Source organism: Octopus bimaculoides, chromosome 7, assembly GCF_001194135.2.
Source record: "Octopus bimaculoides isolate UCB-OBI-ISO-001 chromosome 7, ASM119413v2, whole genome shotgun sequence".
Classification (NCBI taxonomy): domain Eukaryota; kingdom Metazoa; phylum Mollusca; class Cephalopoda; order Octopoda; family Octopodidae; genus Octopus; species Octopus bimaculoides.
This window is the reverse complement of record NC_068987.1, coordinates 81,113,690-81,132,106: the sequence shown is the minus strand read 5'-3', so window position 1 is coordinate 81,132,106 and position 18,417 is coordinate 81,113,690. Positions and strand designations below refer to the sequence as shown.

The 18,417-nt window shown below is 31.4% G+C and overlaps 1 protein-coding gene across 4 annotated transcripts in view; it reads right to left on the bottom strand.

Annotated features, from left to right (window-relative positions):
* LOC106872053 (meiotic recombination protein SPO11-like) overlaps positions 1 to 18,417 on the bottom strand; it is an 809,808-nt gene that overhangs the window by 734,246 nt on the left and 57,145 nt on the right. For all 4 annotated transcript variants that reach the window (XR_008264640.1, XR_008264641.1, XM_052969772.1 and 1 more), the window contains exons 3-4: positions 6,835 to 6,923; positions 963 to 1,029 (exon numbers count right to left, since the gene is read on the bottom strand). Coding sequence is in view for 2 of the 4 variants with exons in the window: in XM_052969772.1 (XP_052825732.1) it covers positions 963 to 1,029; positions 6,835 to 6,923 (156 nt within the window). In the remaining 2 variants the exon portion in view is untranslated. The remainder of the gene's footprint in view (positions 1 to 962; positions 1,030 to 6,834; positions 6,924 to 18,417) is intronic.

Sequence of the window (18,417 nt, the reverse complement as noted above, 5' to 3'; positions counted from 1 at the left end):
TATATATATATATATATATATATATATGTATCTATATCGTTTGTAAAAAACATAAATCTGAAAGAAGCACACTTTAAGATGTAGAACAGTATATATTAAAAATGGGAAGGCCGGTTTATAGGATTACCTTAGGTTTTCTGTCCACATTTCCCCCTCCATATTTTCAAGAGGTTATGAGCCAACAGGTTTTAGGGATCTGACGATACGCCATAGAGCTAAACCCTTTATGGGCAGGAAACCTAAGGTAATCCCACAAACCAGCCTTCCCGATTTTTAATATGTATATATATTGATTGATTGATTGATTGAATGTTCATTCATTTTATGTTCCTTTTTCTGTTAGCATGGGTTAAACGTATATATTATTGAGGCATTATTTTACATCTTGATGCTCTTCCTGTCACTAACCATTACCTGCTTATCATGTAAAAGACCTCTTATTTCGCATGTCTTTGAAAGCATGAAGGGAATGGATAATTTTCTAACAGCAGAAGTGATAACACTGCCAGCCAAACCAAACATATTTTGAAGAGCAAAACTATCTTCAAATCACATATATTTGTAAAATTTCAAGGCATCATAGAAACTGGTTACGAAATGTACTTTGAAAGTGTATTTTACATTCAAAGTATTGATTTCTAATATAGACAAATTTAGCGGGTGGACATAGGTGATTAGGTAATTCCAATACATAACTGGTACTTATTTTACGAACTCTAGGAAGATAAAAAAAAAACAAAGGTATCCCTTGGCAAGATTTGAACACAGAGTAAAAGCACTGAAATATTACAAGGCACTGTATCTGTAACCCTACTGGTTTTGCCAATCCACCATCCATATATCACTATGAATATTATAACCACATAGACTTGAGCTTCATTTGCAGTAAACTATGGTAACATTTGTTTCTTATGAGAGCAACCAGTAAGCCACCATACATAGTCAAACGTATTGTTAAATACCTTTTAGTTCTGTAAGCATCAGTTTGAACAAGCTGGTATATAATTGCCAGTAACTTTAATAACAGATCTGTAATAAAAATAAAATTGATTAACTACAACTTTTAGAAATTTTATTTATAATATATATATATATATATATATATATATATATATCATAAAATTCTTATTACCTCCATTACTGACTACTTTTAATATATTCAGTGAATCTTGAGTAAATCTTTTAAATTCATTATTGGTAACACTCATGAATATTAATTAATACACATTGTTTTTGTAAAGCCATAGATTAGTCTTGCAATTGAAAGCATTCCAGCTGTAACCACCCTGTCTTTCATTGTTGTTGAGGTTTTATATTTTTTCAGGCAATGTTTATCTAAAATTATATTATTCGATATGTTCTTCCTTATTTTTCAGATGCTAAGCTGTAATGAGAGATTTGGATGTTGTTTCTAGCTTGATAAGTAACTATGGGGTTTTCTTGTTACCTCATACTATACAATTTTTGGAATTAGTAAAAACATCCAATTTAGATTTTTACAGAAATCAAAACTCAAAGGTAATATTCCAAATAACAAACCCTCCTATAAACTAGATACATTTTGTTTATCAAAATCTATGTATGTTGATGTAAGAAAAGCAACTTATGTAGTTGTTAGATAAAAGTTTGATATTTTGTAAATGTAAATCTTATGTTCAGATTCAGTCAATGAGTAACTTGAGTTTTAAATTTGTATTCACCAAGAAATTTGTCACTATACCCACAAAAGATCTTACCACTTTCTCCCTAGTTCTTCCTTACATAACTTCATTTGATTTTTATCCTTCTCTTGTTCCCTTTGAGAGAAATTTCCTTAACACTAACAAATTTTTTCCCCATATTAAAGTTATAATTTCAATTTATTTTCAGCGCATCACATTTAATATAATAACCTGTAATTATAATTATGTAACTGAATGATTTCAATAACTGTTCTTTAGATATTATAAGCGTATTGATATATACCTATTCCTATATTGATATATACATATTTAGACATTATATATATGTATAAGCATATATATATATATATATATATATATATATATATATGTATGTATGTATACATATTCATCTGTGATCATGTATTTGCAATCAATTGTAAGGAGAAATATAAGCAAATATTGGGAAAAATTGTTTTACTCATTTAGTAAGTAATCTGATATGAGTTCATGTATTAAGATATAATTCTTATACAAAAAAGATAACGATTTGAGGATATTCATCTCAATATTTCACAGAGATGCATTTGTTACCTTGCTGTTTAGGATCTAGAACCATCAGATATATTTCACAAAAACTTTAACACCAAAATATCATAATGACACAAATATAATCAATGAATCAGAATGTAAAATAAAAATTATCACTTCTACTTTGTTAAAATGTTATAAAGATTTTAATATATTTGTGTTCAAGAAAAGAAACAAATTAACACAAAGCGGAATAGGATACATCATTCCTGGAATTTTCATTTGCTTGTTTACAATAGTGACTTGTAAGGTGTTCCATTATTGTTTTAAGTAAAATCTAATAGGTATTTTTCAATGAACATTATTACTCTGCTATCTATCTTGTAGAGATTTAGACAAATTTTATTTTCACATGTCGATACAAAATTTACTAGTTTAGTTCATCAATTAGCTTATTGTTACATAGTAGAGAATACAATTGTAAAGGGCTGATATGCGTTCTTCTTTCATTTCTTACTTGGCTCTTTTAAGCCAGCAATGACCAGGTTTACAATTTCATATTACCTAGAAATAGTTATAGTTTCAATAGAAGTTACTCTTCAAGTAGAGACTTGATATTTGATGATATATCAGTTTAAAAGCATGAATAGATCACTAATCTGTTTTGTGTTACATTGTGTTGTTGCAACAATAAGCTGATGATTTATTGGTTGTTTGTGCATCTTTTGAATCAAATACATAATGGTTACTTTTTTTCTTTCCCCATAGTGTACATATGTGAATGTACAATGTAATACTATATTTACATAAAACATTATGTACATATATTTTATATCACAGGAACATATATATATGTTGCATCGGGCTATCCAGAAAGTTTCACCAAATTTTAGTAAAACTGACAAACTAATCAATAATGTTAAAAAAAAAAACATATTTAATTTTGCTCAATTCTACATAAAATTGATTATTTTTTATGAAGGGGAACAATTTGAATTGAATTACAACTAACTAAAATTACAGAGTGTCTGTTCTTTTTACATTCCAATTATACAAATACAACCATTTCAATAATAACAATTGAGTCAATGATTTGTCTATTATTATACAGATTAGTTACTTATTTTTACCAAAATTAGACAAGATTTTCTGGACACCCAGTATAAATCATTATCATTCTATCAATTCATAAATTGTAGCCCTCAGCAATGTAAAGCTAATGAGGGAACTTTTACATAATCACTTCACTGCCACAAATAGCAGACAAATTACCTTCAAATCACAGTCTACCATCTTTTAAAAAAAAAGGGCACACTGAATAATGTAGTTCTAGATAAATGATATAAGATGGATGGTCACAAGTAGAATGGTTTTGATCACAGGCACTAGAAAACTCTGGAAATCTCAAAACATAATAGTCGTTTAACTATCAAGTATACCTACTTTCTTAATGCAATAAAATCATTTAGTTCATGACATAAGCATTGAAGATGTTATCTGAACAATTCATAGTATAGGTAAAACATCAGGTCTTCAATATTTAAAATAGCACAAGTGGAGTACAAATTTTTTCACTTGTTCACTTCAGACTACTCTTAGTATTAGCAGCTTCAGCTGGAAAACAACCAAGGGAACATATGATTTCAGATCGTTAAGAGGTTCTTTATTCGCCAAATTCCAATATAAAACAAAAATTTGAGACATTACTTATGGGAAGTGATACCCTTGCAGTACAAAATTAAGTATTCAATAAAACATTAGTTAATTTGTTACTGCTGACTTTGGCTTAATTGTTACTATCTGGAAATAGAGCAGCTCTCTCAACCATACTGAGATGAGAAATTTTCTACTTGGTCACTTGATCTCACAGAAATAACTGACACATATCCCACACCTTACTATCTTAAAGAAAATGCAGCAGGTAATGTCATCCTAGATACACAGTAGTGAAAGATGAACTGTATGGTCAGGGTTGAAATATCTTTGATAAGAGGTTTGCTTGATTGGGATTAAGCTGGAGCTAAACAATAACAATGCACAGAATATGATATTAACTAATCTGCAATCAGTCCTCCTAGATATCCCAGACACTAATAGCAATCAGTTCCTTCACTTATATTGAATCTGTCATAAACAGATAATGTCATACAATATACTGGCAAGATTTTATTGGCATCATGACTGATTTTATTGCAATGACAAAATTATTATCTAAATGCAATTTCATTTAATGAAATCTTTTGCTTCTCATTTCACCTCTATTCCTATATACTATGTACTCAACAAAACTCTTGCCAAACACTCCTTTTTCACACTAACAGTCACATGATTTTCATGCAAACAGTCACCAAGTGCATGAATTTCCTGGATTAGTCAAACCCAGCCATTGGCTAGTGCTGATGACATCCTTTCCATCATACTCAAACAGTGTGTTCTAGATACAATTTCTATCTTTGCTGAACTCTGATTTCTTTCTCTCTAGGTGTCTATTCTGATCATCAGAAATATGCCAGTGCATCCTATTCTAAAATGGGCTATCTTTCCAATCCCGTGAACTACAGACACATTGTTGTTATTGCTATCATTTTAAAATGTAAGACTCCTTTTTAGAGCCAGCATATACTTCAACCTTGATCAGTGCTGACCATCTATAACACTTAAGTAAAACCCACATGAGAGTACTGCTTACATTTGAGGCTCAGTGCCTCTACTATTTACATTAATGTTGAGAGCTAATTATTTGGCTGGATGTTAGGAGGACAAATGTGACATGTCCAAATGCAAATGATCAAAGGTCAGATTACCTAAGGGAAAGGATATGGCGAAGTTTGTATATTGGTCTTATGTAATAAAAGAATGAAGGAAAAGGAATATAAACAAATGCACAAGCCTAATTTCAACAATCAAAATTAAAACTTTTCATTGCTTTGTATGTTTATATTTCTATTGAAAGGCAAAGAATGAAAATATTTAATAAGAGAATTTAAGAATGGAAATATTTGATAAATAAACTATTTTGTTTATTCCTACAGCATCATATCCTTCCAATACACTTTCAATTTCCTTTTAAGCAAAAAAAAAATTGCTTTTCTTATGATCTTTTTCTCCCCCAAAAATATTTCAAAAGACCAAGCTTGCAGTCTTTCAAGCTTATAGCATTCTGGTCTTTCAGGCATTTGAATTTAGCCATCACACATTTGGCCTTCTCATTGTTAAGCCTTATAAACCAAATGCACTAACATTCTAGACTGCATTCAAAAGAAGTTAATTCGATAGACTGATAAGAATTACTGACATGCTTCAACCACTAGCTCATAGATGTACAGTTACTTCTCTCTTCTTTTGTCGCTACCATAAAAGCTTCTACTTCTCTAAACTTTGACCTGTAAATCCCATCTTTCTTCCTCCTCCTCTTGTGATCTTTACTGTACCTTGTTTTCTACATCTACTCCACATTTTTGATAATCCCTCTTTATCTTCATATTTTCAATAAACTTTGGTCATCAATCTCATCAGTCACAAAAGACCTGAATATGTCAAAATTTCTACCGTTTCTTCTTTGAATATCATAGTGTAATGATCAAACTCATTTACATGTACACAGTTAAACAACATAAAACAGGTTACTAGTCTAACTTTTTGCACAGAACATAGAAATGGCAGTTGCTAGATAGATTTACAAATGAAATTGTTAGTGAACCTTAATTCACCAGAACTTATTCAATTAAGCCTTTTTATTAACCATTATTAATATATAAGAAAAGTCTATAATGTTCAACATTTTGCCTTATGTTTATTTTCATATTTTCATTTATACTCTATAAAGACTATATCATATGTTGTTGATTTTAACAGACAAACATTTATATAGTTAGCTAAATAAATGTTCTTGCAAGCATACAAATGGTTTAATTATTTTGACTTGAACAGAGATTTACATCATCATAAATCAATGTAGATTAATTTGATAATCTTTCTGTTCTATATTGTCACATTTGTCTTTATTTTTATAATCATGGTCTAAAGAAAGTCAGTAAATGCCAAGTTACTATCCAGAGAAGTGCAGAAGGGGATTGAAACTCATAACACATCATAAGACAAGTCATAAGTTAGGAACACTGCTTTGTTATATGGCAATTTTTTCTTCAAATAAAGAAGGTTCATTTTTTGATTAATATGCTTAATAATTTCATTGTGAATTTTTATAAAACAGTAAAATATTCATTTATTCAGTTCTTTGGTTTACATCTGTAAAATTTCAGGTTAATAATCAAATTGTGGTAAATTTAATCTTTCTGTCATAACAATTTCATATCCTGTATATATGTTAAAAATATCAGATTGAACATATGTAGATTGGATTTTTGCATTTTTCCTGATTATCTCAATAAAGAGATTGAAATACTGATAAATTAATCATTAAGGTGCCAAGTATATGTGTGAAAATAAATAAATATCAACAAATATTTTCCAACAGAGAATGTATAGAGAGAAATTTCATGACGGTATGTTATATTTTTACTTGTTGGACAATACAAATGTAATTCCGTCAAATTACATTATGCAGGTATGTATTTTGTGAAAAATTATTGTCTTTTGCTAATGAGAGTAAATTCAAAGAATCAATAGATAAACTAATTACCAAATTTTTTTCTTGATCTTTTCAAACCAAAAGATATTTTTGAAGTTTTCGGTTCCATAATCGTTTCTAATCCAAACTCCACTGAGAACCTGAAAATTTAACAAATATCCTTGATAATTAAAAAGATATCAATATCATATTTTTTATAATCACATATAAATAATGCTAGTATATGTGTGCGTTTAGTTATCCATAAAATTGTGCAAAAGTTGTTATTTATTGTTGGTATGTAAGTAGTTAATACTTTTGACATGATAACTAGAACTATCTTTGGGTAAGTGTGTTGACTGCTGCAGCATCTTGACCCAGGGGCCCATAGGACCATGTATAATATAATTTTCTTATATTTCTATAAGGCTGAACATTTAATAATTGCTACGAGCACCTAAAGGTATCTTTAATTATAATATATTTGCTATTCTTATGACTGATAAAAGTAGATGTGAAATCACAAAGTGAATGAGGATTTTAAGTTCAAATCTATTTGTGAGAAATTTCATAAGAAACAAGAATATGTTGAAACAAGGATAAGGATTAAATTAACAAGTACCTTCTTTATTAGAAAGTATACTGAATATAACTTTAGAAACTATCCTGCTTATGGCTCAGCTCCATGTGAACTTCAGTTGAGAAGACTTATAATCAAAGGTGTTCCAACCATAAGTATTCCATCTTTTTTCATATTTGTGATCCCTACAATACCTGTGTCCTTCCATTTGAAGAATGAGCATGGTTTGAAAGCAATTCAGTTGCTATTTGAGGCAAGTGGAGTGACCATTGAAGGCTCTCTTGTATCTCACTTATTTTGCATAAATGTATTACATGTTTTATCCAAACTGATTTTTTACTCTCTAGAGTGATTTGCAGTCTTTTGAATGTATAAATCAATATGGTGTCTACTGATGTAACAAAAAATTTATGCTTCTTTTAACATCTGTTAAAATAATTTTTGCAAACTAAATAATCAATTCTTTTTTAACATAAGTAAAAGCCAGAATTATTAAATTATAATTCAAAATTTACATAGGAACGCTATCTTATAAATGCATTATTGCATTACTTGTTATAATGCAAAATATATATGATATTATATGAGAAATTAGACTAGCATCAGTAACAGCTTTCTCTCTTTCACATTTAAAATTTCAGGTTTTCTCCTGTCAGCTTTGCTACAATGGCAGTTATGTCTGGCAAGATAACTGGAATGATATAACCGTAGCGAAAGGATATGAGTTTTAAGCAAGAAAAGTTGTTTCAGTTAGACTCACTAGAGACAAGGAAGACATTCTCATCATTTTCACACCCACTTTTCTCATGCTGGCATGGGTTGGGCATAAGTTAGTAAGTTACTTATTCTCTGATCTTACACATGGCAAACTCTTCAACAGCTGAATACATTTTACAGTTGATATAAACAATGCCAGACACAGGTGGGAAGACACAAAGATACACATTCACATACACACACTTATACAGTGGTTTTCCATCTAACAATTTCACTCACAAAGTATTGGAAGACTCAAGCTATGGAAGACACTTGCCTATGTCACACAGTGGGAATGAATGCAAAAACACATGGTTGATAAGCAAACTTCTTGATCACACAAGTATGTCTCAGCAAGAAATGCCAATGAGTTAGTGAAATTCTACTGAAAATTAGTCAGCAGGGAGATTAATAAGTGATGTTAATTTCAGTAAAGTTCAGAAGGCAATAATAGAGATGAAGATAGGAAAAGTAAAAGTAATCTGTGATTGATGCCAAACTATTGAAAATTCCAGGTTATATATTCACTATGCTAATTATTCACTTAAGTAACTAAGAAAGAGTATGAAAATGTTATTTTCATTGATTTGTATAGTTTTATCATCATAAATTGTCTTAGGATGAAAGAAAATGCACTCAAAAGAGTCATTGATAGGGTCTCAATAAAGGAAGTCTAAACAAAATTAGTACATGATAGGGAAACCAAAAATAACATTTCTTGTAAAAGCAACAAGAAAAGATAGCATTAAAGAACAAACATCTTTTTGCATTTGTTAATTTGAAATGGACTAAAACAGGGTCTCATGCTCTGTAGTTTGGTGAGCACAGAAGAAACTGGGGAGAGATGAATATCTTGTAAGAATTATTCAAGCTATAAATGAAGATTAGAAATTGCACTAAATTTAGTTAAGTTTTCAGTGAAGAGTTTCAAAATACAGCTAGATATTAACCAAGGCTCTGTCTACAGCTTCCAATTATTCATTACAGTTCCTGAAGCAATATAATTGCAGATTAGAACCGGAAAGTTACATATGCTAATGACTTGATTTTCATTGCAGAAATCTGCCAAAAGGCTGCAGAAAAAGTTCAAAGCCCAAATGACAGGACAACAGTCTAAAAGTCGATACAGAAAAGATCCAATTAGTAACAGATAGTATAACATCCCAATGCTCTCCTGTAAATGGCCTCTCTTGAAAAGTAGGAAAGGACTAGGTAAAGTCAAAATATTGTGTACCCAGTGCAAACAACAGCTTCATGAAAACTGAAATGGGATCTCCCACAGTACAAACTTAAGTAATGATAGCTACATAAAACTAATTAGAAGCTGTAGCACTTATGGTATGAATTTAACAGCTAATATGTAATAAATAGTTTATGTTATGAAGGTGACATAATCAATCACAATATTGAAGGTAGATATAGTAGATGCATACCACATACAATGAGAAGAGAGTGGAAAGAGTTTGCTTAGTTTTTAAACTGTCAGCAACAAAGGTTCTTCTCCCAGTGTGAATGGCAGATTTTTGAAGCATGTGTAGTGAAACTACCTATCGCTATTAGATACAAAACTACTATCGCCATTACATACAATCTTCTCATTTAAATATAAACAAGAGCGGGCGTAGCGGAAAACACATTCCTTGTCATCACGTGACTGATTATTATTCGAAGCGGCAACTTCTTTGAACCGTTCCCGCCAGAATGCAAACTGACCAATCACGGCCCCTAATAAGGTCACGTGATAGAGTATTTTTCTGATGCCTGGTGAGCCTACCATCAACTATAAAATGCTTTAATTCAGCGGCAAACTTCGTCTCGGTTCAGATCTCTTGAGAGACCTGTTCCGTGTACCACACGACAGCAGCAGCAGCAGTTCCAGCGACTCCATCAACAGCTTCGTCCAGCCAAGATTACCACCGCCATCGCCACATCAGCAACACGAGTCTACGACTACTACCAAGCATTCGTCTTTGCCACCAGCTTCACCACCAGCGTCAACACGACTTTCTATGTACACCAATCCAAACTACTGCGGCACATATTCTCTCTTCGATTCTGTTTGGTGATTCATATTCACCACGATAAATAAACAGACAAGAGTTACAGCCTGCGATAAACGTCTGTCCTCAAGAGCCCGGCCCAGCATGGAAGCCAACATCACAACTAGTGATCGCCCTGCCACACACAGCCTCAACTTCTTTCACATACAGACTCTTCCAATTGTGTACTTAAGAACTGGTATAAATGCTCACGTGTTACTGACTCTTTCTATCTGCTGTAATATCTCACATACACATACATGTATCACTCACATACACTCTTTTCTTTGTACGACGGCCTGTCTTTGATTATGTTATTATATGTCGCATGCGGTAATAGTTTAACATGTGTAAGAGGAATGACTGTACTGATGTGAACATCCAATGCAAACAGAAAATAAATGTTTATTCAAAAGTGATCTGACTGATGTATATTGTCAGTAAAGAACAGAGAAAGTCTGAGGATGCTGATCCTCATGGATAAGATAACAAATCATCACAAGGATTGGTGTTATGCTGTATAACTGATTCTTTCAATCCATTCTAATATAGAAAATTAATTTTTTTTAAAATGATAGTGGTATAAATTACAAGAAAATCACAAGTTTTTTATATGTTTACTTTTAGAATAATTCTTTATGCAGGTATCCAATGAAAGTTATTGCTATTTGAAAACATATTGCAAAAATAATGCATATTGTTATAAATATGCATTATTCATATATGATATACAAGAGTTCTAAGTAGTATTTTGTTAAAAATTGAATTATTTCAGGAGAAAAAATTGTGTGTGTATGAGATGGTAATGTCGAATTATGCTATGCCAACTCCATTTGCATGATTATTATTGATAAATAAAATTGAATAAGTAAGAATATGTACTACACTTTCAATGATATCCTTAAACTTTGACATTATTGAAGATACATTTTAAAATGCCTGAAATATTGAAGATTGAGCAGAAAATATTGATGCAGCTAAGAATGAATAAATTATCGATGGCAATACAGATAACATAAATTATTAACTAGTTTAGAAACAACCTTCTACCCAATATCAAACATAAAGAGCATCAAGAGAATGTGAAATAATTCTTTTGATGGGGGGGGGGGGTGAAGCTCAAAGCAGATAAGGGTATAAATGATAATGTGTAAATATTGGTTAACCTGTACACTGTAGGTGTATCATGTCACCTATTGTAGTAACAAGGCAGTGATAGGGGAAGCACTTCTAGAAAAAATGCAGCATGCTATGGCTTAAAAAATTCTCCTGATAGAAAAACGTAAAATGTTAACAGTAGTAAAGAAGATGTCTGAAATGTTTGAAATAAATCATAAGGGTTACTTAACTTAATCATGTAAAATTATTCATATTAAGTCTTATATAAGCATAAATATAATGTAAAACTATAAACTTTAAAGCCTAATAACTTCATGTAAAGAAACTTGCCTAATTCAATGAAACAAAATAACATACTCTATAACCAAGTGAAGACATAATAGATTTACAGATTAACGCAGATTTCAAAACTTATAAGCAGATAAAAAATATGTATAAATAACAACTCTTTTAATATATTTAAAATAATTTTGAGATAAGAAGTCTAGAAATAAATAACATAATTACAAATCCTATAAAAGCAATAATGTTCGAAGCAAGAATTTTTGTTTCTACATTTTACTAATATTTTCTTACAGTTAGTTTATATTTGGTTTTTATTACATATATTTAAATCTTAATGTGGATATATGTCTTGAATGCATTTCAATTTTTTTTTTTTTTAAGATTTTATCTAGCTACCAATTAAGTTAAAAGATTTGATTTCAAAAATTAGGATAGATTACATCTAATTAAGGAAGTGATGCAACAAATGCAAAATAATTTATTTGATTTTGAATTTGATTGAGTCTATCATATATATATATATATATATGTATGTTATATGTATCTATATATGCATGTATGTGTATATATACATACATACATATATTTATATATATACATACATATATATAAATATATATACATATATATACACACACACAGGCACATTGTATCTTATGTAAATTAATGATTTAGTACTACCAGAAAGTAAACATTTTGATGTTATTCGAAAGTACTCATTTCTTCCAAAAATTTACACAAAACATATTGAAGTATACCTGACATAATATGGCCAATAAAATATCTTCAGAAACATTAAAATTAGTTAAAATGAATAAGGAAAATTGTCAGGGCTAACCTGAAGTAAAATTAAAAAGACTAAATACATCAGCTCATACCTTAAATGTCTAGCCATTGTATGTTAACTAGTGTTCTCTTCCATGAACCTTAACACTATAAATTCAACATACTCACTCCAGTTCTTCCAAGCCTTATCAAAGTTTTCACATTCGATGTCCATATTTCATTGCTATGCTACCATGGTTGAACAAATCTATATTCAAAGGCATTTCAGCAATAGACTACTCCACCAGTTTGTATATCTAAGCTTACATTTTGTCATCCTATTTTATGATAGTGAGGTCTGAGTTGGAGGAATTTGGTACCTATTTCTTGTAAGATGGGACTTGGTAATGTTTTTAACATATAACAAATTGGCACACAAATGGTGAATTATGATCTCTGGTACACTGAGAACCAGAACATTGGTTGCACAGAAGTGGTTAGCAGAGTACAAATGATCGAAGTAGAGTTCAAGAAAGTTGTGTGATCAAACAAGTATGGCTTGTGTATGAAGTGAGAAACCATTTATCAACAAAGGTAACAGTTCATTGAATGTTTCCTACACCTGTCTTCTTTTAAAAATCAAACCTTTCCTAGCAGCAACTTCCCTCAAATCACACCCTACTATCTATCTATATCTACAATGTAGATATTGATATACAAACAGATGAAATGATTATGGCTAAAAATCCTGATCATACACCTGTTCAGCTAGAGCTGGTCAGGAGCTAAAAATATATGTATGAATGCATATACACACACACATTCAAATTGAATGTAGAAAGGATAATGAATGATTATGTGTGTGTTTATATCTATCTGTCTATACGTGTATGTGTGTGTATGTATATATGTATATATATGTGTGTGTGTGTGTATACATACATATATATATCATCATCATCATCATCATCGTCCATGCTTGCATGGGTAGGACGGTACCACAAGAGCTAGTCAGGCCTACGCCTGAACCAGACTTCTGTGTCTGTTTTGGCAGGATTTTTACAGCTGGATGCCCTTCTTAACACCAACCATTCAGCAGAGTGGACTTAGTGCATTTTACATGACATAAGCACTGGCGAGGTCAGTTTTGGCGAGGTTTTTACAGCCGGATACCCCTCCGAACACCAACCACTTTACAGTGTGGACTGGGTGCTTTTAATTGGCACCTGTACTGACAGGTTCACCAAATACTTGCAAGACATTAAAAATAAACTTCTACAAGGGGAGGAGGCATTGGAGGAGATGATGATGAAAAGGTTATAGTGCGACAAATACAGGTGTCTTGCTATAGAGGAAGTACAAGGTTACCCAGCTAGAGAGAGAGAGAGAGAAAGATCTGGAATGAAGACAGAAACAGGTGTGCTACCACAAAGAAAGTACATGGTTACCCAACCTGAGGGAAGTGCAGGAGAAGGAGAGAGAGTGGGAGACAGCAGGATAGAGATGGTGGCAAAATGCCAGGCACACTCACAAGAAACGGTGATCAGAATATAAATAAGATGGTTGAGTAAAGGAAGAGGGAGAGATATAGATGGTGGCAAGTGCAGGGCATACCCTTGAGGTTCAAATGCCATAATATAAGCGGCAGGATATTGCAAAGGGAGTGTGATTAAAGAGTGCGAGTAAGTGGTGGAAGACTTGGGTATATATAGAGTTGGAGGGGCTACTGGATACCAATGAGATAGGAGGAACAGGGGTGTGAGAGCAAGATTGGGGAGTGAAAGCTAGACATAGTGCATGAAGGAGGAAATGTGAGAAAGAGCAGAGATGTAGATTTGTTTGTTGGAGTAGGGTGAGGGAAAAATTTTCTTGTTACATGTGGCTGGAACACCCATGTCAGGGGCTAGTAGATAGCAATAACAGAGTGAGTGAGATAGGACATGAGGATAGAATGCACAGGTCGGGTGCAAGCAGAGAGCAATAATACAGTGGCACAGGGCCAAGAGGACAGGATTGGGGATTGGGAGGTAATCATAGTACATGAAGCAGAAATGTGAGGAAGAGAAGAGATGTAGACATGTAGTTTGATTTGTTGTGGTAGAGTGTGTGTGAAGTTTTCTTGTTAAGTGTGGGTGGGACACAGTGTTTCTAGAACTCAGTTCTGATGATGTGGGCAGGTCATCTTAAGAACTTCATATGTGTGTGTGTGTGTGTGTGTGTGTGTGTGTGTGTGTGTGTGTGTGTGTGGCGTTATGTGTATGCATGTAAGCACCTATGTGTAAATGAGGATGAGGTTGCATATAAATTGAAGTCAATAATATAAATTGAAGTTGGCTGACCGTTGTATTCTTTCTTGTCTTGAGGTTCACAGCCAAACGGGTGGGTGGATTCGCATAAAAAATGGCACACATGTGGAGACGGGTGTATAGATTGGACCATACTTTCTATTTTTTGGGACGGGATATTTGTTATATATATAGATAGAGAGACAGACAGGCAGGTATGTATGTAGGTATGTATATATGTGTAATGAATTGCTATTCAGCCAGGCAGCTATTTGCAATACCTGTGAATGTTTATTCACTTATTCAATATATTGGTGGCAACAAATCTCATCTAGACACGTGATTGACTGTGAATAAACATCACTGACACTGCCCAGCAAGGTAAAATACATCTGGCATTCATGCTAGCCACTACTAGGACGAGTTTTGTCTTCCTCCAATATATATAGTTTGTAAACCTAGCACATCTTTAAAATATGTTATCTCCAGATGAATACTGTAATAATAGGCAGCTATTCTAATCTAATACATATGTATATACATACACACATATACCTATACACACACACACATATACCTATACACACACACACATATATACACACACACACACACATATATATACACATGCATGATCTGAAATGTAAGATTTTTTTTCTACCCCGATGACAGAGGTTCAATTTATCTAATGTGTATTTGCTTCTATTACAGGCTTCATATTTGGGTGAACTACTTCTACCAATGTTATGATGGATATCCAAAGCTCCTAGAATCAGCTGTTGGACTTGTAACACCTTACATCCTACCCTTTAGTTTTCTCAGTCATTTGCACACTGTGTAGGTTTGGGCTATTGATACATAAATACCTATATATCTATCCTTAAATATTCATCGTCTGAAAATCTTCAGTCTTTGCTTTCTTTCAGTTTACATGTATATATATATATATATATATACACACACATTTTCTATAGCAAACCTAAGCTGTTATATTTTGTTTATCTATCTGCATAATTGCCTCTGTAAACACATTTATTTATGCACATACATGCAAGCATGTAGGTGCAAAGCAAGGTGGAGAAAATAGCACTCAAATACTAAAGGTAGAGTAAAATAGTGTTTTATTGAAGATGAAAAAACTTTGAAGGATGTTACACAGTTTCATGCAATACAATAAGTCAAGCTGTTTCATGATAGGTTATATGACACTCTGAGTAACAGTTTGTTAAGTCTTTTCAAATTCGATAAAATGCTATATCATACATATAAATATCTATGTGGTATACACATGCCTCTGTGTGTGTGTGTGTGTGTGTGTGTGTGTGTGTGTGTGTGTGTACACACATGTGTATACATGTGAAAACATATACTTACACACACACACATATTTATGCATGCAAACTGTTGTGAAAATGTTATCTGTCATCACATTTTTATGGTTTAGATAAATTTTGGCCCTCAGCTCAGATTTGGTTGTTTGATAAGTACATTTCATTAAAAATTGTACACATTATGAGTAAATATCACTCAAATAGTTTACAAAACAAATTTCCACATATAAAACAGATGTTGAAATAAAATTATATTTAAGATTTAATTAAACGAATTTATTAAAAATTATTTAACAATTTTGCAAAGTGAAGAAATATTTTCAGCAAAATTCCAATTAAATTTGTGAAAATAGCATAGCAATATGTATTTTATTTACAAAAGGCAAACTCCAAAATGTATTCAGAATATAAATCAGCACTCCGAATTTCATAAAGAAAATGTTAGTCATGCACAACTGAAAAAAATGATGCAGGAAATTAATTCAAAAATTAGAATATTATCATTAATATTCAGGTTGTAAACTAGAAGCTATAAGAATTCCTCATGAGTAACATCAAACTGACAGGTGATTTCCATGTTTCTTTTACCAATATTACAGATTCCAGATTTTGTGATCTGAAATCTTCAGAACAAGTTGTCAATCCAATCACCATTACTTTATAGGTTTTTGCACCCAAGAGAATGAATTTTGTGTTTTTTCTTTTCAAGGTTACTTTATAAAATTCCTCTCATCTTTACTTGATTTCCATGATTTTTTCTTTAATCTCAATTTTATATAATATTTTTTTGTAACTAGCAGGATTAAGAGCTACAACTCACACACTCATCTTTTTATGTTAACATGGTAAGTCATCTCACCATCATTTACTTTTTGCTTAAGACAAGTGAACAGTTTTACATGGTTTTGACTTATTGTATTTTGATAACATACATGTTTATAAATGTCTTCTGGGATCTAAATATAATCTTGAGGATGTTCCGTTATTCTAGAATGATTGAGATAACCTAGGTTCTGACAGCTGACATTGAAGTAATCATTTTCTTGCGTATGAATGAATGTATAGATGTGTCTATTTAGTAAATAAATTATCTTTCTAATCTTAATAATAGTACAAGTTTTTCTAGTTCCTTAATAAATAAATGTTTATCAGTTGGATGTGTAATATCAATTCACATATAAATCTTGCTGAAGAAGGTTTAATGCAGTAGCTCGTAGGTTTGCTGGAATATCTATGCATTTGCATTAGTGCCAGAGTAATGTGCATATACTTTTACTTTTAGCAAAAGAAGTATATACTTTTATGACTCTTCTTATGGAAGTATTAGTAATTCTAGATCATTTTATAGTTTCATTATGAATAAGGTCTTTTCATAAGAGGTTACATAACTTCAGAGAAGTTATTATATAATTATTACCACTTTTACTGCTTTCTTTCATTTTAGGTAGACATGAATAAACTAAAACTCAGTACTATTTCTATTTGATCACTTGGATTGTAAAGTTCTTATCTATGATCTCTTTATTTGTTCTTTCCCTAAGACCAGATTAGCTCATGATTTTCGCCAAAATTCAAACTATAAAAGTCACACCTTATCAGCTCTACCTGAAAAAAAAAAAATGTTGAACTACCTGCTGAAAAAATTTGCCAGTAATTTCAAGTGATAAAATTATAATTCTATACTAAGACATTGCTACAGACTTTGCAAAATCAGTGTACATGAAATTCTTTCTGAATCAAGTTTGTGTTATATCGCTATTGCTTTTAGCTGTTGCATAATCTAATGAAATCCTTGAACAAATCTATGGTGTTCATCAATCCTTAGAAGTATTCAACCTATAATGATTACATGGTACTACTATGTAGTATGACAGTCTTAAGTTATGCACCATTCGATTTCCTTTTTATAGGCAGAAAAATCCTTTTATTGGTAATATGATTAGAATTCCAATAAATTTCTTCAAGGCAGTCTTGCATTAAAGGAATAGTTCTTATGGTTATGATATCATATTTTCTTCTGCAATAATCTATAATCATACTGAAATACATTAACAATATATATAACCTTTTCAGTAAAACTATATCAAAGTTTATAGATTCTAAACTTTCCAAATACAAATTATAAATAAACAATCAATTACACCTTTTGTAGTATTATTACTCTGCATTGCAATTTATTTTTTAGTATCTGAAAAATATTTTTTTTAACTGTTATAATATTCATAGATTATATTCATTCTTTTTTAAATCAGTAGTTAATTAATTATTTTTCAATCAAAATTAAGTTATATTTCTCTTCTTGCCAAAAGGAAAATAGAATTAGACACTATAAAAGTTTCTTTCACGAGCCAAAAAATGTTCAATAATATTAAAACCTATGCAATATGTGTATATGGTCATCAGTTAAGAAAATACTTCTTATGATTTATTATGCCTCTAAAAGCATAAATCATATTCTTCAATTATCAATATTTTATATCATATCAAGTCAAAAT